This window comes from Cherax quadricarinatus, chromosome 1 (genome assembly GCF_038502225.1).
Source record: "Cherax quadricarinatus isolate ZL_2023a chromosome 1, ASM3850222v1, whole genome shotgun sequence".
NCBI classification, from domain to species: domain Eukaryota; kingdom Metazoa; phylum Arthropoda; class Malacostraca; order Decapoda; family Parastacidae; genus Cherax; species Cherax quadricarinatus.
The window spans coordinates 75,407,409-75,434,953 of NC_091292.1; the positions used below are offsets into that span (position 1 = coordinate 75,407,409).

General features: G+C 39.5%; 1 protein-coding gene across 5 annotated transcripts in view; it reads left to right on the plus strand.

Annotated features, from left to right (window-relative positions):
• The window catches only part of ICA69 (islet cell autoantigen 1-like protein), a 32,719-nt gene extending 8,691 nt beyond the window's left edge, over nt 1-24,028 (plus strand). For 4 of the 5 annotated variants that reach the window (XM_053776897.2, XM_053776888.2, XM_053776881.2 and 1 more), the window contains one exon: nt 11,162-15,993. In XM_053776897.2, coding sequence (XP_053632872.2) covers nt 11,198-12,604 — 1,407 coding nt within the window. In that variant the 5' untranslated portion in view covers nt 11,162-11,197 and the 3' untranslated portion in view covers nt 12,605-15,993. Of the gene's footprint in view, nt 1-11,161; nt 15,994-23,848 lie in introns of those variants that run through there. The other variant, XM_070082884.1, reaches the window with a different exon arrangement.
• Nucleotides 24,029-27,545: the final 3,517 nt, after the last annotated feature.

A 27,545-nucleotide genomic window follows, 5' to 3' on the forward strand; every position in this document is an offset into this window, starting at 1 on the left:
TTTGTGTTGTACACAGTGTTTATCCTAAACCTTACAGTATAAAATACAGTACAAACAGCATAAAAAGTAAAGTAAAACATGAAATACCAAAATAAAACAATAAAATAAAGTCATTACAAAAATGTGATGTTGATATTCAGTAGTAAAGTTCGACTTACGACCATTTCGACTTACGACCGGTTTCTCGGAACCGAACTCGGTCGTAAGTCGGATGGTAGGTGTATTCCAGTTTCAAAATAGGGTCCAGAATAAACAGTGCAGGCATTCCTAGCACTAAAATGACGTTTTCTCTGTTCATTAGTTATGTTCCCAAACTTTACGTATGAATTCCATTTTGATTTTTTTTCACACAAAAAATTTTTATTCACACAAAAAAAAAAAAACAGAAAATTTACCATTATGCAGTATTGTAATAATTGTATAAATAATATAAGTGCATTTGTGAATGCGTATTAAACCCACCAGTTGGATATGTACTATATTAAACAACCATGGTGACATTATACATCCCTGTCTAAGACCTACTTGTACTGGGAAGTAGTAAGATAAGATAAGATTTCGTTCGGATTTTTAACCCCGGAGGGTTAGCCACCCAGGATAACCCAAGAAAGTCAGTGCGTCATCGAGGACTGTCTAACTTATTTCCATTGGGGTCCTCAAATCTTGTCCCCCAGGATGCGACCCACACCAGTCGACTAACACCCAGGTACCTAATTGCTGCTAGGTGAACAGGACAATAGGTGTAAGGAAACGTGTCGAAATGTTTCCACCTGCCGGGAATCAAACCCGGGCCCTCCGTGTGTGAAGCGGGAGCTTTAGCCACCAGGCCACCGAACCACTCTCTTCTGCACACCCTAACCTGAGCCTCACTATCCTCATAAAAACTCTTTACAGCATTTAGTAACTTACCACCTATTCCATATACTTGCAACATCTACCACAGCGCTCCCCTATCCACTCTATCATATGCATTTTCTAAATCCATAACTTGCAATAAAAACTTCCCTACCTTTATCTAAATACTGCTCACATATATGCTTCAATGTAAACACTTGATCTACACATCCCCTACCCACTCTAAAACCTCCTTGCTCATCAGCAATTCTACATTCTGTCTTACCTCTAATTCTTTCAATAATAACCCTACCGTACACTTTTCCTGGTATACTCAGCAAACTTATTCCTTTATAATTTTTACAATCTCTTTTGTCCCCCTTCCCTTTATATAAAGGGACTATACACGCTCTCTGCCAATCCCTAGGTACCTTCCCCTCTTTCGTACACTTATTAAACAAAAATACCAACCACTCCAACACTATGTCCCCCCCTGCTTTTAACATTTCTGTCATGATCCCGTCAGTTCCAGCTGCTTTACCCCCTTTCATTCTACGTAATGCCTCACGCACCTTCCCCACACTCACACCCTGCTCTTCTTCACTCCTAAAAGATGATATACCTCCCTAGCCAGTGCATGAAATTACCGCCTCCCTTTCTTCGTCGACATTTAAAAGTTCCTCAAAATATTCTCGCCATCTACCCAAAACCTCCATCTCCCCATCTACTAACTCCCCTACTCTGTTTTTAACTGATAAATCCATTTGTTCCCTAGGCTTTCTTAACTTGTTTAACTCACTCCAAATTTTTTTCTTATTTTCATTAAAATTCCTTGACAGTACCTCTCCCACACTATCATCCGCTCTCCTTTTGCACTCTCTCACCACTCTCTTCACCTTTCTTTTACTCTCCATATACTCTACTCTTCTTATAAAACTTTTGCTTTGTAAATACCTCTCATAAGCTACCTTTTTCTCTTTTATCACACCCTTTACTTCATCATTCCTCCAATCATTCCTCTTTCCTCCTGCACCCACCCTCCTATAACCACAAACTTCTGCCCCACATTCTAATACTGCATTTTTAAAACTATTCTAACCCTCTTCAACCCCCCCACTACTCATACCTGCACCAGCCCACCTTTCTGCCAATAGTTGCTTATATTTCACCCGAACTTCCTCCTCCCTTAGTTTATACACTTTCACCTCCCTCTTACTTGTTGTTGTCATTTTCCTCTTATCCCATCTACCTCTTACTCTAACTGTAGCTACAACTAGATAATGATCCGATATATCAGTTGCCCCTCTATAAACGTGTACATCCTGGAGCCTACCCATCAACCTTTTATCCACCAATACATAATCTAACAAACTACTTTCATTACGTGCTACATCATACCTTGTATATTTATTTATCCTCTTTTTCATAAAATATGTATTACTCATTACCAAATCTCTTTCTACACATAGCTCAATTTAAGGCTCCCCATTTTCATTTACCCCTGGCACCCCAAATTTACCTACTACTCCCTCCACAACATTTTTTCCCACTTTAGCATTAAAATCCCCAACCACAAGTACTCTCACACTTGGTTCAAAACTCCCCATGCAATTACTCAACATTTCCCAAAATCTCTCTCTCTCTCCTATATACTTCTCTCTTCCCCAGGTGCATATACGCTTACTATAACCCACTTTTCACACCCAACCTTTATTTTACTCCACATAATCCTTGAATTAATACATTTATAGTCCCTCTTTTCCTGCCATAGCTTATCCTTCAACATTATTGCTTCTCCTTCTTTAGCTCTAACTCTATTAGAAACCCCTGACCTAATCCCATTTATTCCTCTCCACTGAAACTCACCCACCCCCTTCAGCTTTGTTTCACTTAAAGCCAGGATATCCAGCTTCTTCTCATTCATAACTTACCTTAAAATATTTGTAGTCTTAATGTAGGGTGAGAGGTGAAAAGTATTTATTTGTAGAAAGTCGTGTGGGAGGTATGGTATCCTGCCTGGTCACTTATACCTACTACGATATTAAGCTCCCTAGAGCGATAAAATGCATGTATAGTACACTCATTAATTACCTTATAATATTTGTAGTCTTAATGTAGGGTGAGAGGTGAGTTTTATTTGTATGAAGTCAGGTTGGGAAGTATGAGTAGCCATGAAGGGCAGCCCTCGCCACCCCACCCACCCACATAATGTAAACAAACCAGATGAACATGTCTGGTTTTCGTCACAAGTCCTATAAGTTGCCTGGCTACCACAAGTCCTACAGGTTGCCTGGATACCACTAGTTCTGTAAGTTGCCTGGCTACCACAAGTCCTACAGGTTGCCTGGCTACCACTAGTTCTATAAGTTGCCTGGCTACCACAAGTCCTACAAGTTGCCTGGCTACCACTAGTCCTATAAGTTGCCTGGCTACCACAAGTCCTACAAGTTGCCTGGATACCACAAGTCCTACAAGTTGCCTGGCTACCACAAGTCCTACAAGTTGCCTGGATACCACAAGTCCTACAAGTTGCTTGGATACCACAAGTCCTACAAGTTGCCTGGCTACCACAAGTCCTACAAGTTACCTGGCTACCACAAGTCCTATAAGTTGCCTGGCTACCACAAGTCCTACAAGTTGCCTGGCTACCACAAGTCCTACAAGTTGCCTGGCTACCACAAGTCCTACAAGTTACCTGGCTACCGCAAGTCCTACAAGTTGCCTGGCTACCACTAGGCCTACAAGTTGCCTGGCTACCACAAGTCCTACAAGCTGCCTGGCTACCACAAGTCCTACAAGTTGCCTGGATACCATAAGTCCTACAAGTTGCCTGGATACCACAAGTCCTACAAGTTGCCTAGATACCACAAGTCCTACAAGTTGCCTGGCTACCACAAGTCCTACAAGTTGCCTGGATACCACAAGTCCTACAAGTTGCCTGGCTACCACAAGTCCTACAAGTTGCCTGGCTACCACAAGTCCTACAAGTTGCCTGGCTACCACAAGTCCTACAAGTTGCCTGGCTACCACAAGTCCTACAAGTTGCCTGGATACCACAAGTCCTACAAGTTGCCTGGATACCACAAGTCCTACAAGTTGCCTGGCTACCACAAGTCCTACAAGTTGCCTGGCTACCACAAGTCCTACAAGTCACCTGGCTACCACATCTCATATTTATGTTAATTTATTCTACTGTGGGGTGTATTTAGATGGATTACGCAAAATGTCTATATTAACGTTTTATACGATATTTAATGCTCCTTAGAGTGATTATTATTGTGTTGTTATTATTATCATTATTAATATGGCATCTTCAAGACTGATAAGACACTCTTAGTGATTTTAATGTGTACCTACATGCCAGCACAGTGTGTAAGTTTATTTAGGTACAGGTACAAATACATATAATTATCAGTTATAATAATAATGTAGGTATGTAGTCTGCCTGGGCCACATATCTACACCTACCTACATAGCTACACAATATTTAATGTGGTCCAGAGACATATTATTACCATCAACATACCATGTTCACTGAGTTTAATCATTTCTAACAACTACCTTTAGATGCCATCATAAACAAAGGGAGAAGTAATGAATAATTCATGCCAAGAATTGTAAACAAAAGCTTTATGTATTAAGGGAAGTGACGTAATGTTTTCCCTCCGCCCGGCTATCACACCTCCATAGCACATAAACAAAATGTTAATGTTATGTAACGTGTTTCTTATATAATTTTGAAGAAAAAAGAATAGATGGATTAATGAAAATGTCTATATTAATGTAAAATAAGACATTTAATGTGCCCAAGAGTGATTATTATTAGTACACATATTACGTAATGTTTTCCCTCCACCCGTCAACCACACCTCCATAGCATATAAACAGTATGTTTATATGCTATGTAACATGTTTCTTATATAATTTTGAAGAAAATATCATAGATGGGTTAAAGAAAATGTCTATATTGACGTGAAATTAGACATTTAATGTGCCCAAGAGTGATTATTATTACATAATAGAGAGATGTGCTCATGGAGAATGTAAACAAACCGGGTGGCCCGTGCCGTATTTGAAAGACCACTTGCTGTATAGAAAGTTTTGGTCATAATTTGAGATTGCCGTATTAGCGGAACGCCATAAGGAGAAACACCGAAAAGCAGGGCCCTACTGTATATGTCGATATTATAAGCTGCACTACGTTTATTTGAAGCTTTGTAGATAGTAGTTCTGAGAACTCATTTTTAATTCTAATGAGATATTGTTGACTTTTGGTTTAGGTCTTTACATTATAGCTAAACTGTTATATTTGGCATAGGAGGTACAGTACTTTAACATATGTCTTGGAACTATATAATCTGTGTAATGCATCTGTGGTATATTCCACTTACAAGATTTTGGAAATTTGCTATATACAGTATTTCAGTGTAAAGTGGGTAGGTCATTTTATTTTGGTTAGCCTCAGTAGAGTTGCTTCAAATGTGTAATATTAACATGGTTGTTTAACATATTTATATATGGGGTTGTAAAAGAAGTAAATGCTAGGGTGCTTGGGAGAGGGGTGGGATTAAATTATGGGGAATCAAATACAAAATGGGAGTTGACACAGTTACTTTTTGCTGATGATACTGTGCTTATGGGAGATTCTAAAGAAAAGTTGCGAATGTTAGTGGCCAAGTTTGGGAGGGTGTGTAAAAGTAGAAAGTTGAAAGTGAACATAGATAAGAGTAAGGTGATGAGGATATCAAACACTTTAGATAAAAAAAAATTAGATATCACATTGGAGGGAGGGAGTATGGAAGAAGTGAATGTGTTCAGATATTTGGGAGTTGACTTGTCAGCAGTGGGTTTATGAAGGATGAGGCTAATGATAGAATTGATGAAGGAAAAGAAGGTGAGTGGTGCTTTGAGGTATCTGTGAAGACAAAAAAACATCATCCATGGAGGCAAAGAAGGGAATGTACTAGAGTATAGTAGTACCAACACTTTTATATGGGTGTGAAGCATGGGTTATAATTGTTGCAGCAAGGAGGAGGCTGAAGGCAGTGGAGATGTCATGTTTAGGGGCAAAGTGTGGTGTAAATATTATGCAGAGAATTTGTAGTGTGGAAATTAGGAGGAAGTGTGGAGTTACTAAAAGTATTAGGCAGAGGGCTGAAGGGGAGTTGTTGAGGTACTTTGATCATTTAGAGGGGATGGAACAGAGTAGAACGACTTGGAGAGCGTATAAATCTGTAGGGGAAGGAAGGCGGGGTAGGGGTTGTCCTAGGTAAGGTTGGAGGGAGGGGGTAAAGGAGGTTTTCTGGGTGAGGGGCTTGGACATCCAGCAAGTGTGTTAGGAGTGAGTGGAGACAAATGGTTTTTGGGACCTGACGAGCTGTTGGAATGTGGGCAGGGTAATATTTTGTGAAGGGATTCAAGGAAACCAGTTAGCTGGACTTGAGTCCTGGATATGAAAAGTACAGTGCATGCACTTTAACCCTTAAACTGTCCAAACGTAGATCTACGTTCACGTGTGTATCGCTCTGACCTTGATTTTCCCCATTTGAAAGCATGTACAAAAAAATGTAGATCTACATTTGGAACCCCCCGCACGTGGACATAGATCTGTGTTTGGACAGTTTAAGGGTTAAAGGAGGGGTTTGGGATATTGGCTGTTTGGAGGGACATCTAAACTGTCATATTTGAGCACTTCTGCAAAGACAGTGATTATGTATGAATGGTGTTGAACGATGGTGAATGTTTTCTATTTTTTGGGGGGGGAGGGTTTCCTTTCTTTTTGGGTCACCCTGCCTTGGTGAGAAATGACCAACCTTTTTTTTTTTTTTTTTTTTTTTTTTTTTTTTTTTTTTTTTTTTTTTTTTTTTTTTTTTTTTTTTTTTTTTTTTTTTTTTTTTTTTTGCACGTTGGCCGTTTCCTACCGAGGCAGGGTGACCCAACAAAATAGAAAAAACTTTCATTATCATTCAACACTTTCACCATCATTCATACATAATCACTGTCTTTGCAGAGGCACTCAGATATGGTAGTTTAGATGTCCCTCCAAACTGCCAATATTCCAAGCCCCTCCTTCAAAGTGCAGGCATTGTACTTCCCATTTCCAGGACTCAAGTCCGGTTAACTGGTTTCCCTGAAACCCTTCACAAAATATTACACTGCTCACACTCCAACAAGGAAACCAGTTAGCTGGACTTGAATCCTGGAGGTGGAAAGTACAGTGCCTGCACTCTGAAGCAGGGGTAGAGATATGTTGCAGTTTTAGAACTGTACTGTCGGCACGCCTCTGGCAAGACAGTGATGGAGTGAGTGATGATGAAAGTGTTTTTTTCTTTCAGGTCACCCTACCTCAGTGGGAAACAGCCGATGTTTAAAAAAAAAAAATGCAAAATTATCGTATTTGCGAGTGCATCAAAGAATCGGTATTGGGGTAGCATCGGTTTATTTTTATGGCATTGATTTCAACCTAAAATTGAGTATAGGTGTATTGGTGGATATTTCCTAATTTTGATTATTTTTATTATTTTTTTTTTATTATCACACTGGCCGATTCCCACCAAGGCAGGGTGGCCCGAAAAAGAAAAACTTTCACCATCATTCACTCCATCACTGTCTTGCCAGAAGGGTGCTTTACACTACAGTTTTTAAACTGCAACATTAACACCCCTCCTTCAGAGTGCAGGCACTGTACTTCCCATCTCCAGGACTCAAGTCCGGCCTGCCGGTTTCCCTGAATCCCTTCATAAATGTTACTTTGCTCACACTCCAACAGCACGTCAAGTATTAAAAACCATTTGTCTCCATTCACTCCTATCAAACACGCTCACGCATGCCTGCTGGAAGTCCAAGCCCCTCGCACACAAAACCTCCTTTACCCCCTCCCTCCAACCCTTCCTAGGCCGACCCCTACCCCACCTTCCTTCCACTACAGACTGATACACTCTTGAAGTTATTCTGTTTCGCTCCATTCTCTCTACATGTCCGAACCACCTCAACAACCCTTCCTCAGCCCTCTGGACAACAGTTTTGGTAATCCCGCACCTCCTCCTAACTTCCAAACTACGAATTCTCTGCATTATATTCACACCACACATTGCCCTCAGACATGACATCTCCACTGCCTCCAGCCTTCTCCTCGCTGCAACATTCATCACCCATGCTTCACACCCATATAAGAGCGTTGGTAAAACTATACTCTCATACATTCCCCTCTTTGCCTCCAAGGACAAAGTTCTCTGTCTCCACAGACTCCTAAGTGCACCACTCACTCTTTTTCCCTCATCAATTCTATGATTCACCTCATCTTTCATAGACCCATCCGCTGACACGTCCACTCCCAAATATCTGAATACGTTCACCTCCTCCATACTCTCTCCCTCCAATCTGATATTCAATCTTTCATCACCTAATCTTTTTGTTATCCTCATAACCTTACTCTTTCCTGTATTCACCTTTAATTTTCTTCTTTTGCACACCCTACCAAATTCATCCACCAATCTCTGCAGCTTCTCTTCAGAATCTCCCAAGAGCACAGTGTCATCAGCAAAGAGCAGCTGTGACAACTCCCACCCTGTGTGTGATTCTTTATCTTTTAACTCCACGCCTCTTGCCAAGACCCTCGCATTTACTTTTCTTACAACCCCATCTATAAATATATTAAACAACCACGGTGACATCACACATCCTTGTCTAAGGCCTACTTTTACTGGGAAAAAATTTCCCTCTTTTCTACATACTCTAACTTGAGCCTCACTATCCTCGTAAAAACTCTTCACTGCTTTCAGTAACCTACCTCCTACACCATACACTTGCAACATCTGCCACATTGCCCCCCTATCCACCCTGTCATACGCCTTTTCCAAATCCATAAATGCCACAAAGACCTCTTTAGCCTTATCTAAATACTGTTCACTTATATGTTTCACTGTAAACACCTGGTCCACACACCCCCTACCTTTCCTAAAGCCTCCTTGTTCATCTGCTATCCTATTCTCCGTCTTACTCTTAATTCTTTCAATTATAACTCTACCATACACTTTACCAGGTACACTCAACAGACTTATCCCCCTATAATTTTTGCACTCTCTTTTATCCCCTTTGCCTTTATACAAAGGAACTATGCATGCTCTCTGCCAATCCCTAGGTACCTTACCCTCTTCCATACATTTATTAAATAATTGCACCAACCACTCCAAAACTATATCCCCACCTGCTTTTAACATTTCTATCTTTATCCCATCAATCCCGGCTGCCTTACCCCCTTTCATTTTACCCACTGCCTCACGAACTTCCCCCACACTCACAACTGGCTCTTCCTCACTCCTACAAGATGTTATTCCTCCTTGCCCTATACACGAAATCACAGCTTCCCTATCTTCATCAACATTTAACAATTCCTCAAAATATTCCCTCCATCTTCCCAATACCTCTAACTCTCCATTTAATAACTCTCCTCTCCTATTTTTAACTGACAAATCCATTTGTTCTCTAGGCTTCCTTAACTTGTTAATCTCACTCCAAAACTTTTTCTTATTTTCAACAAAATTTGTTGATAACAGCTCACCCACTCTCTCATTTGCTCTCTTTTTACATTGCTTCACCACTCTCTTAACCTCTCTCTTTTTCTCCATATACTCTTCCCTCCTTGCATCACTTCTACTTTGTAAAAACTTCTCATATGCTAACTTTTTCTCCCTTACTACTCTCTTTACATCATCATTCCACCAATCGCTCCTCTTCCCTCCTGCACCCACTTTCCTGTAACCACAAACTTCTGCTGAACACTCTAACACTACATTTTTAAACCTACCCCATTCCTCTTCGACCCCATTGCCTATGCTCTCATTAGCCCATCTATCCTCCAATAGCTGTTTATATCTTACCCTAACTGCCTCCTCTTTTAGTTTATAAACCTTCACCTCTCTCTTCCCTGATGCTTCTATTCTCCTTGTATCCCATCTACCTTTTACTCTCAGTGTAGCTACAACTAGAAAGTGATCTGATATATCTGTGGCCCCTCGATAAACATGTACATCCTGAAGTCTACTCAACAGTCTTTTATCTACCAATACATAATCCAACAAACTACTGTCATTTCGCCCTACATCATATCGTGTATACTTATTTATCCTCTTTTTCTTAAAATATGTATTACCTATAACTAAACCCCTTTCTATACAAAGTTCAATCAAAGGGCTCCCATTATCATTTACACCTGGCACCCCAAACTTACCTACCACACCCTCTCTAAAAGTTTCTCCTACTTTAGCATTCAGGTCCCCTACCACAATTACTCTCTCACTTGGTTCAAAGGCTCCTATACATTCACTTAACATCTCCCAAAATCTCTCTCTCTCCTCTGCATTCCTCTCTTCTCCAGGTGCATACACGCTTATTATGACCCACTTCTCGCATCCAACCTTTACTTTAATCCACATAATTCTCGAATTTACACATTCATATTCTCTTTTCTCCTTCCATAACTGATCATTTAACATTACTGCTACCCCTTCCTTTGCTCTAACTCTCTCAGATACTCCAGATTTAATCCCATTTATTTCCCCCCACTGAAACTCTCCTACCCCCTTCAGCTTTGTTTCGCTTAGAGCCAGGACATCCAACTTCTTTTCATTCATAACATCAGCAATCATCTGTTTCTTGTCATCCGCACTACATCCACGCACATTTAAACAACCCAGTTTTATAAAGTTTTTCTTCTTCTCTTTTTTAGTAAATGTATACAGGAGAAGGGGTTACTAGCCCATTGCTCCCGGCATTTTAGTCGCCTCATACGACACGCATGGCTTACGGAGGAAAGATTCTTTTCCACTTCCCCATGGACAATAGAAGAAATAAAAAAAGAACAAGAGCTATTTAGAATAAGGAGAAAAACCTAGATGTATGTATATATATATATGCATGTGCGTGTCTGTGAAGTGTGACCAAAGTGTAAGTAGGAGTAGCAAGATATCCCTGTTATCTAGCGTGTTTATGAGACAGAAAAAGAAAACCAGCAATCCTACCATCATGCAAAACAGTTACAGGTTTTTGTTTCACAGTCATCTGGCAGGACGGTAGTACTTCCCTGGGTGGTTGCTGTCTACCAACCTACTACCTTAATTTTGATGTTATCGGTATTAGTATCAGTAGGAATCAGCTACGTGTGATAGTATCAGTATTGCCCTAAAAACTGATTATTGGTATCAGTCTTGGCAAACATTTTGGTATCATCCCAGCCCTAATCATGTCAGTGATTTTCATTATTTTTTGAATGTCACAGTTAAAGCCTGCATCTTTGTTGTGTACTTTTACAAACATTTATTTTTCACAGGTATTGCTCGCAGACTACCAGAACAAGATATGTGTCATGGCTCAAGAAGAAAATGCATTGGGTCGTTTCTTAAAAGAGTATGGGAAGCAGGACAGAAGTCGAGCTGGGAAAATGATGACCGCTGTTGGAAAAAGCTTAAGTTACACTGCTCAGCAGCGAGTGGCTCTCCGAAATCCCCTAGTGAGGCTGTTTCAGGAGGTTGATACTTTCCATACCCGTGCAGTTGAGGACACTGCATGTACTGTTGCAGAGATGGAAAAAATTAGAACTGAATACCGGGGTGCACTAATGTGGATGAAAAACATCTCTCAAGATTTTAATCCAGATCAGTATCATCAGTTGGAAAAATTTAGAGAAGTTCAAGGAACAGTGAAGCAGAAAAAAGCCAAGTTTGATCGCATCAAGCTAAAGAGTTTGCAGAAGATTGACCTTCTCGCAGCTTCTAGGTGCAATATGTTTTCTCATGCCCTTATAGTTTACCAAAATAACCTCATCACATTCTCAGACAAAATTTCTAAAACTCTTAACAGTGTGGCTAATAACTTCAAAGGTTATCAACCTTATGATTTTCAAGTTATTAAGGAACTTGCAGAACCACCTAGGAAACTAAGTGATGATGCAAAGGAGGAGAAAGAGGAGGATGGAGAGAAACTAGAAGGGGATGAAGAAACATTTTTTCATGCTGAATATCATGATGATCCTGATAATAAAAGTATTAGAAGTCAAGAGAGACAATCAGGTAATAAAACTAAAAAAGCAAGTACTGATCAGAATAAATCAGACAGTATGGTAAATCTCCTTGACTGCAGCGATGAGAATAAGATTGAGGCATTATCATCATTAAAACAAACAGAGAATAAATCACTCGCACAATTTGACAACAGTTCTCAGATAATGGACTTTTTGACAAATAATCCTGAAGTGCCTGATACAGAAAAAGATACACAACAGATGCTGAAGGAATTATTCGATAGCCCTATCCATCAGCCACTTCCGGTATTTGGCAGTGACTTAGGTGCTGGCACATCACCAGTTAGCGCTGCAGCCCAGAACTCCAGTGTCACTCAGGGTCTTGAGGATTTAGACACTGATCCCTTTTCTATGTTACAGAATCAATCAAACCAACAGCCACAAAACATGTTCCTTCCATCCCAACTATTAGATTTTGGTATGAAAGGTTGGGAATCCCAGACAGTGCAACAAGCCACAACATCAACTCTTCAACCACAACCCCTTACCTCATCTGCTAACAAAACCTCACCAACAAGTTCTTGGGCACACCAAAAATGTTCCCCTAATATTACAAGCAACTCATCTAACCAAAATTTAAAACAAGAAATTCAAAAGTTGGATTGGTACAGAGTATTCCAAGACATTGATCCACTGGGTGATCCAGCAAGTGCCATATTCAACCAAGTGACGGAGGATGATAAAAAGTGTTAAGCATTATTCATTAACTAAACTTGAAAAATCAGTACTTTACAGGTACAGATGATTACAATTGGTTATAGTTTTTATTCTTTTGACCATAAATTAGTGAAGTCTTCTTGACTTCAATTAATTTTGATAACTATATTTTGTCATTATTCATGATTTGTTATAATTTAATTACCTTTCTGTTTGAGTGTTTTAAAACCAAATTGTATGGAGTAACTATTTATTTTTTGTTACATAATTAAAACAATATAAAATATCAAAATCCTTTCACAGTTCACTTAATTTACTTAGAAAATTTGTTGAATGTTATATGATATTTGTTAATGTATCATTCTTCTAATATAATTTGTTGGATGTCATATGATATTTGTTAATGTGTCATTATTCTAAGTTTATGCTTTGATTCAACAGGTATGTACATTCCACTAGTCATTGCTATTACCAAATTCCAAGGTCAGTTTTTTTCTAGTCAGGAGGATAGTTATATTTAGGAAATTTGGATACAGGTCATGCTTGGGGCCCACTATACAATATATATTTGTGCACCAGGTAGAAGGTGTGGCTCTGGAAGTAAATTTAGGGACTCGAGACAAATCACTGGGGCTCTATTCAGGTCAGGCCTGCTTTGTTTTTTGTAGCCATAGGCATTCAACAATAGCACAGGATTGTGACAAGTATTATGCTCTAATTTCCCCCCTTTTTTTTTTTTTTTTTCTTTTTTTTTTTTTGTACGCCATGTTCCATACCAGGAGGTTCCTTTACTGCCTTATATTATTTTGTGTAGTTCTGTATATACCATGTTGCAAGTGTGTATATCCAGTTAAATGTACAGTAAAACCTCAATTTAGTGGAGTTCAGAAACAATGGACAAATAATTTGGCTGGACAAAATTTGGATTTAATGGCAAGTCTACTGGATAATAAATTTGTCCATTAGCAGTGGCATGTCCAGTAGTCTCTGGATCCAGTAGACCAAGTCTGTCTTCCGGCCCTTGTCCAGTATGGGTCAGAGTTCAATGGAACCCCTATTAACGAGTGCATCCACGTGCAAGTTTTTCCAGATACAAGCAGTTGATCAGTCAATTTTTTGTTTCCATATGTGAGTGAAATTTACAGATGCGAGCGGGCCTCAAGGGAGATTCCTTGACGCTGGTGAGGGGCTCTTGCTCTTGATTTAGGGAATTGGATCTCATTTGTTTGTTGAACTATCTTATTGAAACTTGGGCAATGTACAACGGAAAGATGTTTCTTATTGTACACCAAAATTGAATGAAATCTGACTGTAAATAACAGGGTTCACTTCTCTGCTATTAGCCGGCCCTTTTTGGTATATTTTCATATGGTTTTTATGGTTGTATTCTCTCTCTCTCCTTTTTTTTTTTTTGTCAGTTGATAGAACGGAAGATATATTACAGAAATAGATATGATTTTGATTGCTTTCACGACGAAAAGTACCTTGAAATTGAACTCAAAGTAGCGGAAATGTTTGATTTTTGCCGTTGTTCAAGAGTAAGCAAATGACGTCACCGAGTGGCCATTCCAACATGCATTCACGAATGGGTTGACATTATTTGTACTATTATTACAATAATGCAGTAGTCTGCATAACAGTAAATCTGTTTTTTGTCTGAATAAAAATTCCAAAAGATAAGCAAGAGTAATATTATAAGAATACGTGTGTACTACTACTACTAATAATAATAATATGTATAATACAGTAATTATATATGTAATATAAATTATTATAAGAATGCGTACATACTAATAAATGATACGTAATTCTAATAATAATACTATAAATGAGTTTCAGTTCGCCACCACAAGATGGCAGTGTTTGTCAAAACATAGCCGCTCAGGGAGGGAGGGAAATCTTGTGTTTTCCTTACGTTTTGTGCAGTTATTTTGTGAAATTTCTTCTTTCTAGCCATGGATCCTAAGAAAGCAAGTGCAAAGGAGAGTGCTGAGAAGAAAAACAGGATGATTTCCATGGAATTAAAGCAGGAAATCATACATAAACACAAACTACTCTTAAGAGTGTACCATAAAGAATGTACCATTAAGAGTGTAACGATTAAGCAATAGAAAAAGGACGATCTAATGAAGTTTGCCTTACAAACTCTGTTTTCTGTTATAATGAAAACATGGGAAGGTATGCCAGAGGAGCAGGAATGGCCACCGTGGTGGCCCTATACACCACAACAACAATGGCTGCTGCCTCCGCCTTCACTAACACTACTACATACGTAATATTTCATTTATTCTGGTGTATATTTCATGTTTCTGTGTTATTAATATTGTTTATTATGTCATATTAGATGAATTGTGATAGATAAATAAGCCATAGAGTTGATATTAGAGAAATTATTGAAGTATTTTGATGGTGCCTAGAATTCCACTGAAACGAATTAATTCCAATTCAATTAATTTAAACGAGGAAAATTGACTCTGCAAACGAGCAAATCCACATGTGAGCAAGGTCACGGAACAGGTTAAACTCATTAGTGAAGGTTCCGCTGTATTTGCATCTTGGACCTGTCCGTTTTCATTTTGACCCAAGGCACAGGCCACCTGTGTCAGTTTAGCATTGTCTTCTCTCCTGTAGAGTGTAGCGCTTCATTTTTTATTATAATAATTCATGTAGAGTTGTCATTCAGTCTCCAATTTTCCCTGGAATTAGCATTTTTTATTACTTTAATAACATATTAAATACCATGTTATTAGCATTGGGCTTTAAAGCAGGTGGTGGTGCCAAAAGGAAGCATGTGAATCTGAGTATTAAGCAGAAACTTGAATTACTAAGGAAGGTGGAGTCTGGCGTGTTGGTGACACACATGTATTAGTAATATGATGTAGCAAGGACAAAATTACAGCATATGCTCTTAGGTTTAGTGTATATGCTAGCCAAAAAAGGTTTGACAGCTGGTTCTAGAAAGTATATGAAAGCAGTGCAAGTTAAAAAGCTTGAAGACGTAGTGCATAAATGGTATGTTCAGCGATGTTATGTTAGTGTTAACATTCGTAGTGTGTCTATTTACTCTGCTGCTATGTTTGCATAGCATATGAACATAAAATTTCAGGCAAGTAATGATTGGCCTTGGCACTTCCATAATCACCAAGGCTTGAGTAATGTAAAGACTTATGGCACTGCTGGTAATGCACCTTCAGACAAAGGTGATCTGTTCAGTTTAATGTTAAATTATCTGATAGTGAGAAGCCCCTTCTATCTCATTTGTTTAATGATAATGGGACTGGTCTTTTTTGGTGCTCATTCTCTTTTTAACACTCAAGCCTTTTTCAGCATGAATGAAGGACACGAGGTTGTAATCCCAACAAAGACTGATTCTCAATATTATAATGCCAATGGTACACATTATTTGAAACTGACAGACGGACAAATCAACACATAAGAACATAAGAAAGGAGGAACACTGCAGGAGGCCTGCTGGCCCATACTAGGCAGGTCCTTTACAATTCATCCCACTAACAAAACATTTGCCCAACCCAATTTTCAATGCCACCCAAGAAATAAGCTCTGATGTGAAAGTCCCACTCAAATCCAACCCCTCCCACTCATGTACTTATCCAACCTAGATTTGAAACTACCCAAAGTCCCAGCCTCAATAACCCAACTAGGTAGACTGTTCCACTCATCAACTACCCTATTTCCAAACCAATACTTTCCTATGTCCTTTCTAAATCTAAACTTATCTAATTTAAATCCATTACTGCGGGTTCTCTCTTGGAGAGACATCCTCAAGACCTTATTAATATCCCCTTTATTAATACCTATCTTCCACTTATACACTTCGATCAGGTCTCCCCTCATTCTTCGTCTAACAAGTGAATGTAACTTAAGAGTCTTCAATCTTTCTTCATAAGGAAGATTTCTAATGCTATGTATTAATTTAGTCATCCTACGCTGAATGTTTTCTAACGAATTTATGTCCATTTTGTAATACGGAGACCAGAACTGAGCTGCATAATCTAGGTGAGGCCTTACTAATGATGTATAAAGCTGCAGTATGACCTCTGGACTTCTGTTGCTTACACTTCTTGATATAAATCCCAGTAATCTATTTGCCTTATTACGTACGCTTAGGCATTGCTGTCTTGGTTTAAGGTTGCTGCTCACCATAACCCCCAAGTCCTTTTCGCAATCTGTATGGCTAAGTTCTACATCATTTAACTTATAAGTACTAGGGTTATGGGCACTCCCAAGCTTCAGAACCTTGCATTTATCTACATTGAACTGCATCTGCCACTTTTCTGACCAAGAATAGAGTTTGTTTAAATCCTCCTGAAGTTCCATAACATCTACGTTTGAATCAATTATCCTACCTATCTTTGTGTCATCGGCGAATTTGCTCATATCACTAGTAATTCCCTCATCAAGATCATTGATATATATTATAAACAACAACGGGCCCAAGACTGATCCCTGTGGAACGCCACTTGTTACAGATCCCCACTCGGATTTAACCCCATTTATGGACACTCTCTGCTTCCTGTCAGTGAGCCATGACTCGATCCACGAGAGCACTTTTCCCCCAATGCCATGAGCTGCCACTTTCTTTAACAGTCTATGGTGCGGAACTCTATCAAAAGCCTTACTAAAATCTAAGTAAATAATATCAAATTCTTTATTGTGGTCAACAGCCTCAAAAGCTTTACTGAAGAAAGTTAATAAATTAGTTAGACAAGACCGGCCTCTTGTGAATCCATGCTGAGTATCATTAATCAAGCTATGCTTATCGAGATGGCTTCTTATAATCTCAGCTATAATTGACTCTAGTAATTTGCCTACAATTGAGGTCAGGCTTATTGGGCGGTAATTTGACGGTAACGACTTATCCCCTGTTTTAAAAATAGGAGTTACATTAGCCATCTTCCACATATCAGACACTACACCTGTTTGAAGAGATAAATTAAAAATATTAGTTAATGGTTCACAGAGTTCCATTTTGCATTCCTTAAGAACCCTTGAAAAAACCTCATCAGGACCCGGCGACTTATTTTGCTTCAGTCTGTCTATCTGCTTCACAACCATCTCACTAGTGACTGTGATGTTACATAATTTATCTTCTTCTAGCCCACTGTAAAAATTAATTACTGGAATATTGTTAGTGTCTTCCTGTGTAAAAACTGGGAGAAAATAATTATTTAAAATCAAGCACATTTCATTCTCTTTGTCAGTAAGGTGCCCATAGTTATTTTTAAGGGGACCTATCTTATCTCTAACTTTTGTTCTATAGACCTGGAAAAAACTTTTTGGGTTAGTTTTAGAATCCCTAGCAACTTTAATTTCATAGTCCCTTTTAGCTTTTCTTATCCCCTTTTTAATGTCCCTCTTAATGTCAATATACTGATTCATAAGATGACCCTCACCTCTTTTGATACGCCTATAAATTCCTTTCTTATGCCCTAGTAGATATTTGAGCCTATTATTCATCCATTTTGGGTCATTTCTATTTGATCTAATTTCTTTATATGGGATAAACGCTCTTTGAGCAGCATGTATAGTGTTCAGAAAACTGTCATATTGATAGCTCTCTTCGTTACCCCAGTCAACAGATGATAAGTGTTCTCTAAGCCCATCGTAATCTGCTAAGCGAAAATCTGGGACTGTTACTGAGTTATCGCTACTATCGTACTTCCATTCAATGCTAAATGTAATTGATTTGTGGTCGCTAGCACCCAGTTCCTCTGAAATTTCTAAATTATTAACAAGGGATTCATTGGTTGCCATAACTAAGTCAAGCAGGTTATTTCCCCTTGTAGGTTCTGTCACAAACTGCTTCAAAAAACAATCCTGAAATACTTCTAAGAAGTCGTATGATTCTAAATTCCCAGTCAAGAAATTCCAATCAACATGACTAAAGTTAAAGTCTCCTAGAATTACTACATTATCGTGCCTTGTGGCCTTAACAATTTCCTCCCATAGTAGTTTCCCTTGGTCCCTATCTAAGTTTGGGGGACGGTATATCACTCCTAAAATCAGTTTTTCACGCCCCTCTGAAAATTCTATCCAAACAGACTCTGTATGTGTTACTTCAGACTTAATACCCGTTTTTATGCAACAGTTCAAGCGATCTCGGACATACAATGCCACCCCACCCCCCCTCCCAATACTTCTATCTTCTTGGAACAATTTAAAACCCTGAATATGACATTCCGCAGGCATGTCCCGACTTTTTGAATTAAACCACGTCTCAGTTAAGGCAAATACATCAATGTTACCTACACTAGCAACTAATCTCAACTCGTCCATCTTATTCCTAGCACTACGGCAATTAGCATAATAAACATTGAAAGACTCTCCTTTCTCTTTACCCTTCCTGCTCATTTCTATTTTTCTACTAAACCTATTACTGTCCTTATCACCCAAGGTCCCTGGCTTTTCAATATCTATCTCGTTCTTATTATTACTAGGTCCCCTAGAACTCGTAATATTACTACACTGGGACTTCACTGTTTTCCTGCCAAAACCCATACCACTAACTATTCCTAGTTTAAAGTCCTAACTGCTCCCTCCACTGCAGTTGCCAGTGCTCCCACCCCACACCTAGATAAGTGAACCCCATCCCTAGCATACATGTCATTTCTGCCATAGAAGAGGTCCCAGTTGTCAATGAATGTTACCGCATTTTCCTTACAGTATTTGTCCAGCCAGCAATTGACACCAATTGCCCTGGACAACCATTCATTTCCAACTCCCCTCCTTGGCAAAATACCACATATGAGAGGGTTCCCACCCTTACTTCTATTTCTATTGCTGACCTATACCTGCTAATCAGGTCCTCACTCCTACGTCTGCCAACATCGTTGCCTCCAGCACTGAGACAGATAATAGGATTGCTCCCATTACCTCTCATGATGTCGTCCAGATGGCTAACAATATCCTCCATCCCAGCCCCAGGGAAGCAAACTCTCTGTCTCCTACTCCTGTCCTTCAAGCAGAACGCCCTATCCATATACCTAACTTGGCTATCCCCAACAACAACAATATTCTTACCTTCCTTAATGTCTTTCGTCGTGACGTTCCCAGTGGTCGACTCACATTCGTCGGGTAGCACTGAGAATGTATTGGATGTTTCCACAACAGTTTCCACGGCAGTCTCTTTCTTCTTCATCGTTTCTACCTTTCCATTCGTCTTCTTGATCGGCAACTTCTTTCCCTGCTGTCAAGCCACTGACCAGTTTCCCTTCTTGACCTGAGGACTCAAAACAGGAGGACTACTCCGAATCTTTTTGTTTTCCTCGGTCAGTCGCCGAATTTCCATATTCGCCAACCTCAATTCTTCCTTAAGCTGTTGGTAAAGTTGCTCGATGGAGGGCATCTTGCTTCAATTCTAGAGAGCGCGCAAACAGGTCTTCACAGAGCCAAGTACACGTCAACACTGCGCAAAAGCCAACTCAATCAGGAGCTACTGCGCAGCACGTCCGCACGGCCACACCTTCTCCTAATTTCCACACTCCGAATTTTCTGCATAATATTTACACCACACATTGCCCTTAAACAGGACATCTCCGCTGCCTCCAACCGTCTCCTCGCTGCTGCATTTACCACCCAAGCTTCACACCCATATAAGAGTGTTGGTACTACTATACTTTCATACATTCCCTTCTTTGCCTCCATAGATAACGTTTTTTGACTCCACATATACCTCAACGCACCACTCACCTTTTTTCCCTCATCAATTCTATGATTAACCTCATCCTTCATAAATCCATCCGCCGACACGTCAACTCCCAAGTATCTGAAAACATTCACTTCTTCCATACTCCTCCTCCCCAATTTGATATCCAATTTTTCTTTATCTAAATCATTTGACACCCTCATCACCTTACTCTTTTCTATGTTCACTTTCAACTTTCTACCTTTACACACATTCCCAAACTCATCCACTAACCTTTGCAATTTTTCTTTAGAATCTCCCATAAGCACAGTATCATCAGCAAAAAGTAACTGTGTCAATTCCCATTTTGAATTTGATTCCCCATAATTTAATCCCACCCCTCTCCCAAACACCCTAGCATTTACTTCCTTTACAACCCCATCTATAAATATATTAAACAACCATGGTGACATTACACATCCCTGTCTAAGACCTACTTTTACCGGGAAGTAGTCTCCCTCTCTTCTACACACCCTAACCTGAGCCTCACTATCCTCATAAAAACTCTTTACAGCATTTAATAACTTACCACCTATTCCATATACTTGCAACATCTGCCACATTGCTCCTCTATCCACTCTATCATATGCCTTTTCTAAATCCATAAATGCAATAAAAACTTCCCTATCTTTATCTAAATACTGTTCACATATATGCTTCAATGTAAACACCTGATCTACACATCCCCTACCCACTCTAAAACCTCCTTGCTCATCCGCAATCCTACATTCTGTCTTACCTCTAATTCTTTCAATTATAACCCTACCGTACACTTTTCCTGGTATACTCAGTAAGCTTATTCCTCTATAATTTTTACAGTCTCTTTTGTCCCCTTTCCCTTTATATAAAGGGACTATACATGCTCTCTGCCAATCCCTAGGTACCTTCCCCTCTTTCATACATTTATTAAACAAAAGTACCAACCACTCCAACACTATATCCCCCCCTGCTTTTAACATTTCTGTCATGATCCCATCAGTTCCAGCTGCTTTACCCCCTTTCATTTTACGTAATGCCTCACGTACCTCCCCCACACTTACATTCTGCTCTTCTTCACTCCTAAAAGATGGTATACCTCCCTGACCAGTGCATGAAATTACTGCCTCTGTTTCTTCCTTAACATTTAAAAGTTCCTCAAAATATTCTCGCCATCTACCCTGGTGGTTAACGCTCTCACTTCACACGGTGAGGGCCTGGGTTCGATTCCCAGCCAGAGTAGAAACATTGGGCGTGTTTCTTTCCACCTGTTGTCTATGTTCCCCATCAGTAAAATGGGTACCTGGGTGTTAGTCGACTGGTGTGGGTCGCATCCTGGGACACTGACCTAAGGAGGCCTGGTCACAGACCGGGCCGCGGGGGCGTTGACCCCCGGAACTCACTCCAGATAAACTCCAGAATACCTCCATCTCCCCATCTACTAACTCCCCTACTCTGTTTTTAACTGACAAATCCATATTTTCCCTAGGCTTTCTTAACTTGTTTAACTCACTCCAAAATTTTTTCTTATTTTCATTAAAATTTCTTGACAGTGCCTCTCCCACTCTATCATCTGCTCTCCTTTTGCACTCTCTCACCACTCTCTTTACCTTTCTTTTACTCTCCATATACTCTGCTCTTCTTATAACACTTCTGCTTTGTAAAAACCTCTCATAAGCTACCTTTTTCTCTTTTATCACACCCTTTACTTCATCATTCCACCAATCACTCCTCTTTCCTCCTGCCCCCACCCTCCTATAACCACAAACTTCTGCCCCACATTCTAATACTGCATTTTTAAAACTATTCCAACCCTCTTCAACCCCCCCACTACTCATCTTTGCACTAGCCCACCTTTCTGCCAATAGTCGCTTATATCTCACCCGAACTTCCTCCTCCCTTAGTTTATACACTTTCACTTCCCTCTTACTTGTTGTTGCCACCTTCCTCTTTTCCCATCTACCTCTTACTCTAACTGTAGCTACAACTAAATAATGATCCGATATATCAGTTGCCCCTCTATAAACATGTACATCCTGGAGCCTACCCATCAACCTTTTATCCACCAATACATAATCTAATAAACTACTTTCATTACGTGCTACATCATACCTTGTATATTTATTTATCCTCTTTTTCATAAAATATGTATTACTTATTACCAAATTTCTTTCTACACATAGCTCAATTAAAGGCTCCCCATTTACATTTACCCCTGGCACCCCAAATTTACCTACTACTCCCTCCATAACATTTTTACCCACTTTAGCATTAAAATCCCCAACCACCATTACTCTCACACTTGATTCAAAACTCCCCACGCATTCACTCAACATTTCCCAAAATCTCTCTCTCTCCTCTACACTTCTCTCTTCTCCAGGTGCATACACGCTTATTATAACCCACTTTTCACATCCAATCTTTATTTTACTCCACATAATCCTTGAATTAATACATTTATAGTCCCTCTTTTCCTGCCATAGCTTATCCTTCAACATTATTGCTACTCCTTCTTTAGCTCTAACTCTATTTGAAACCCCTGACCTAATCCCATTTATTCCTCTCCACTGAAACTCTCCCACCCCCTTCAGCTTTGTTTCACTTAAAGCCAGGACATCCAGCTTCTTCTCATTCATAACATCCACAATCATCTCTTTCTTATCATCTGCACAACATCCACGCACATTCAGACTTCCCACTTTGACAATTTTCTTCTTCTTATTCTTTTTAGTAATCTTTACAGGAAAAGGGGTTACTAGCCCATTGTTCCCGGCATTTTAGTTGACTTTTACAACACGCATGGCTTACGGAGGAAAGATTCTTATTCCACTTCCCCATGGATATAAAAGGAAAATTAATAAGACCAAGAACTATTAAGATAAAATCAAAGAAAACTCAGATGAGTGTGTATAAATAAATGTGTACATGTATGTGTAGTGTGACCTAAGTGTAAGTAGAAGTAGCAAGACATGCCTGTAATCTTGCATATTTATGAGACAGACAAAAGACATCAGCAATCCTACCATCATGTAAGACAATCACAGGCTTCGTTTTACACTCACTTGGCAGGACGGTAGTACCTCCCTGGGTGGTTGCTGTCTACCAACCTACTACCATTATATATATATATATATATATATATAAAATACAAACAAACATACACGTTTTTTCTGTGCTACTGATTTAAGATTATGTAAAGTCTTTCTTCACAAATATATAATGAAACCATTTCTTTTGGGTATAATTGTATGATTTTGATTAGTAACTTGGGTAATTTCTTTTACTAGCTGTACAATGCAGTATATTATTTTGGTGCATTGATGTGTAAGTATTGTACAGTTTATATAAAAGTTTATTCAATTTATATACCACTGTAGTGTTGATTGATGAAATGTTAAAATAAACATAATCTCATTATATATGTAATTTGCTGATTGTTGTCAAGCCAAAGAATTATACATTCCTGATCTTTAAAGCTTTCATAGGTTATACAAATATTTTTTTTTGTAACCATGAGAATATTTAAAAAAATATGTATGTATTGATTGACATTTGACCCCTGGTAACTTGTTATGTATTGCATATACATTTCTTTCCAGGGATGTAAAATACTGGTAAGTTTTCAATGGGTGCTGTTTATCCATGACTTATTTAGTGCTGTATTCCTACGATGAGCCACAGCTGGTGGATATCCTTCCAGACATAATAATAAGTCATTGTTTATGTTCAAGAGAAATCCATGTACAATATGTATGTTTCTCATTAAAATGTTTTAATAATAGGTATTTTATTAATTTCCTGTAGCTCAGGACAATTTTTACATAAAATTACTAGCTATCAATGTTATCTATTGTATTATTTCATATTTAAAACAGCAAAAAATGGCCTTTTATTAAAAAAAAACACAATTATTAATTTTGAACTTCTTTTGAAACTATATCCAGCCTATTTTTTATATTATGCTTAAAAGTAAATTTTTTGGTAATGAGTGTTAACATTGCTCATGCTCTAACATGGTGAAATGTTATAATTTTTTGTAGTCAGACAATGTGGATATATTAATGTTGGTAGAATTACTGACAATATGTTAGATAAAAGGAGACAAGTGCAACTAATATGACATTTTACTGTGGCAACATTTCACTCTCCAGGCTTGATAAAGCTCCTGGAGAGCAAAACGTTGCCACAATAGAATGTCACATTAGTTGCACTTGTGTCCTTTTACCTAACATAATGTGGATATAGCCATGTTTATGGTGGGTCTCTGTCATACTCTACTGTATTTGTGATTCCCACATCTCTTCTTCCTTAACTTATTTTTTTCAGTCATATGGTCCCAAAAAAAAAAAATTTACATTTCCTCACTGCCCCCAACATCAAGTCATCTCACTTCCCACTTTCTAGCTTGTATAATTTTTTCCCATCAATAGGGTGCCTTGATGTTGAAGGGTACTTGATCCAGAGTGTTGGCACCCCCTCCCCCTTCCTTGGATCTAACCTGATTCCACAAACATTATAATAATGATTGTTTCACAGACTCATTACAGATCTTGTAAGAAGATCTTTGAAACAGTGTCCTCAGGAGACTGACACAAGGTAGCTTCCTTGATATTGGTAAGGGGCTCCTGATCTAAGGAATTGGACCTGTGGTTCCCTTTCTTGGATCAAACCTGATTGCTGCCCATTTCCCTTGACATTGTATGACCTTAATGGTTTAGTGTCCTCAATGAATGTAGATCCTTTACCTGACCAGTGTACTCACCTATATGTTATTGCAGAGGTCAAGTTACAGCTCCTGCCCCTGCCTCTTATCTAGCCATTAACAATGAAAAATGAGATAGCTACCCAGTTCACCACTGGGCTGATAATAGAGTTGAGGGGCAACAGTGATGAGAAATGGCAAGATGACCTGTTCTACATGTGGGAAAGATGTCCATGACTACAAATCCTGTACCACAACTACTACCATTCCTACTTGCCTTAGCTGCAGGAGTAACCACTGTACTCTTGTGGCTAAATGTCCTGTAAGAGAGGAAATCTTGTCCAAGAAGATCAAAGAAGACCTGGAAAAAAACACCGTTAATTCACCTACGTATGCTGCAATAACGAAACTACAGACTGACACCACCAAGATTCTCCAGGCCACACAATAGGCTTCCAGCCAGCAACTCACTCTCTCCACTTCCTGATGGTGCTCCCTCCAAGGAGCACCATCAGGAAGTATGGTGTATGCACACCTTGCAAATGCAGCAACTAAAATGAGCTTTTTCGGCTAAGCAACATGCCTGCCTTCAATTTCCCTGACTCCATACCTTCAGCCAACATTCTCAAGATTCTTCCCAATGTTGTGAACTTCACTGTACCTGCAGACCTGTTTCCTGCCCAAGCAGCTATACCTGAAACTTCTACAACCATCATCGACATTGCTGATTATTCTGCCTCAACTACCGCCTCCCATGTCTTCAAACCTATTGACACATCATCAATTCACCTCTCCACTACTCCTGCCGTCCCACAGTCTCCTGCCAGCACCATCATAGACTCGCCCTCTGAATCCTCTTCTGAGAAAGAGAAGGAAGATGACTCCTGCACTAGTTCACCTACTTGGGACAACCTGACTTTCTACACATCTCTTTCAAGTGAGGACACCATGACCTGCACAGAGCTGTACAAAGGGATCTGTTAAGTTTGCTCATTTCACTCTTACCCAAGCTCTGGAGTTCATCAAACCACCCTGTTTTATTTTTGGTAACGAAATAAAACTGAGGTGCCTCTGTTGTCCCCACTTGCCTCCCCTCCTGCAACCAAGCCTGCTGCAAACTACCCAAATATCAAGAGTTCCACCAACAAAGACTAATGCATTCTCATTCTCCACTCCGCCCCATGATCACCTAGCTGCTGGATAAAGCCCTGGTGCTTTCTCTACGACTGTGGAACCCTTGTGGTATAGCGCGTTTTTCTGATTATTATAATAATTATGACTGTGGACACTCCTCCCCAGTGCTATTCTTCGCCTGTCCTGTCTTCCAAGCTCACCCCACATGGGGTCTTAAACTCTCTTGCCTTGTGAAGAGGTTTGAGAGGGACCTGCCCTCCCAAAGCAACCTACGTCTCACCTCCTGGCACTATATAAGGCCCCATTCTGTCACTTCAACTTCATATTGTTCCAGACAACGGAACAATGCTCTTCTCCAGACTGAGGGACTGACCACCTCAAAACCTTAAGGGTGATGGACTGATTACATCATCTTCAAGTATTTTCTGCTTCTATCAACTTTTCTGTACTCGACTGAAGAAGCCTACTGTGTAGGCGAAACGTTTCGAAATAAAGATACCTAACTGTTGCATATGTGTCTTACCTAACACTCTCTTGCCTTGTCTTGAGCCTACCGGCAGTGAAGGAAAGAAAAAAAAGTTGAGATATACCTGCAAATACAAGGTATTCCAGAGAGAAAGCCTGGCTGCAAGAGTTGCTTTTAGGTCTTGCGATAACAGTGAGAGGGTGAACATAGACTGACTGATATGAGAGACCTTCATAGGAGTAGATCTGGAAGCTGAACACCTAGGTGAACCCAAGATACATTAGAGAACATTTACTAGGAGTTGCATAACCCTTATGGATTTAGCACTAACTAGAACTCCTCAAGGGAGGTTCCTTGATAACGATAAGGGGCCTTTGATCCAAGGAATTGGACGTGTCCTTCCCTTGGATCAAACCCTGCAGATTGGTGCTTTCATGTGATTGAAGCTGTGTAGCCCTTGTGGCTTAGCGCTTCTTTTTGATTATAATAATAACAATTTCATGTGATTGAAATAATGAATAAAGATACAGAACACTTGACTAGAACAGTACACAAACAACCTGCACTTAGAAGACTGAACCCCTCAAAGGAGGTAGGTTCCTTGACGTTGGTGAGGGGGTTTTTAATCTAGGGAATTGGATCAGTGCTCCAGTTCCCAGACTTGAGCCTGAATACTTAACGTCAACCCCCCCCCCTACATTCGCTGTATGATCCTACGGGTTTAGCGCTCCCCCATGATTATAATTATAATAGAACACAAACTTACGACGACGTTTCGATCTGTGTGACTTAGTTAATGGTCAGAGTTGGACCGAAATGTCATTAGTTTGAACATTAAAATGATATAAAATACCGACAGGTTGTTAGGTAAGACACATATGCAACAGTTAGGTATCTTTATTTCGAAACGTTTCGTCTACACAGTAGGCTTCTTCAGTCGAGTACAGAAAAGTTGATAGAAGCAGAAGATTCTTGAAGACGATGTAATCAGTCC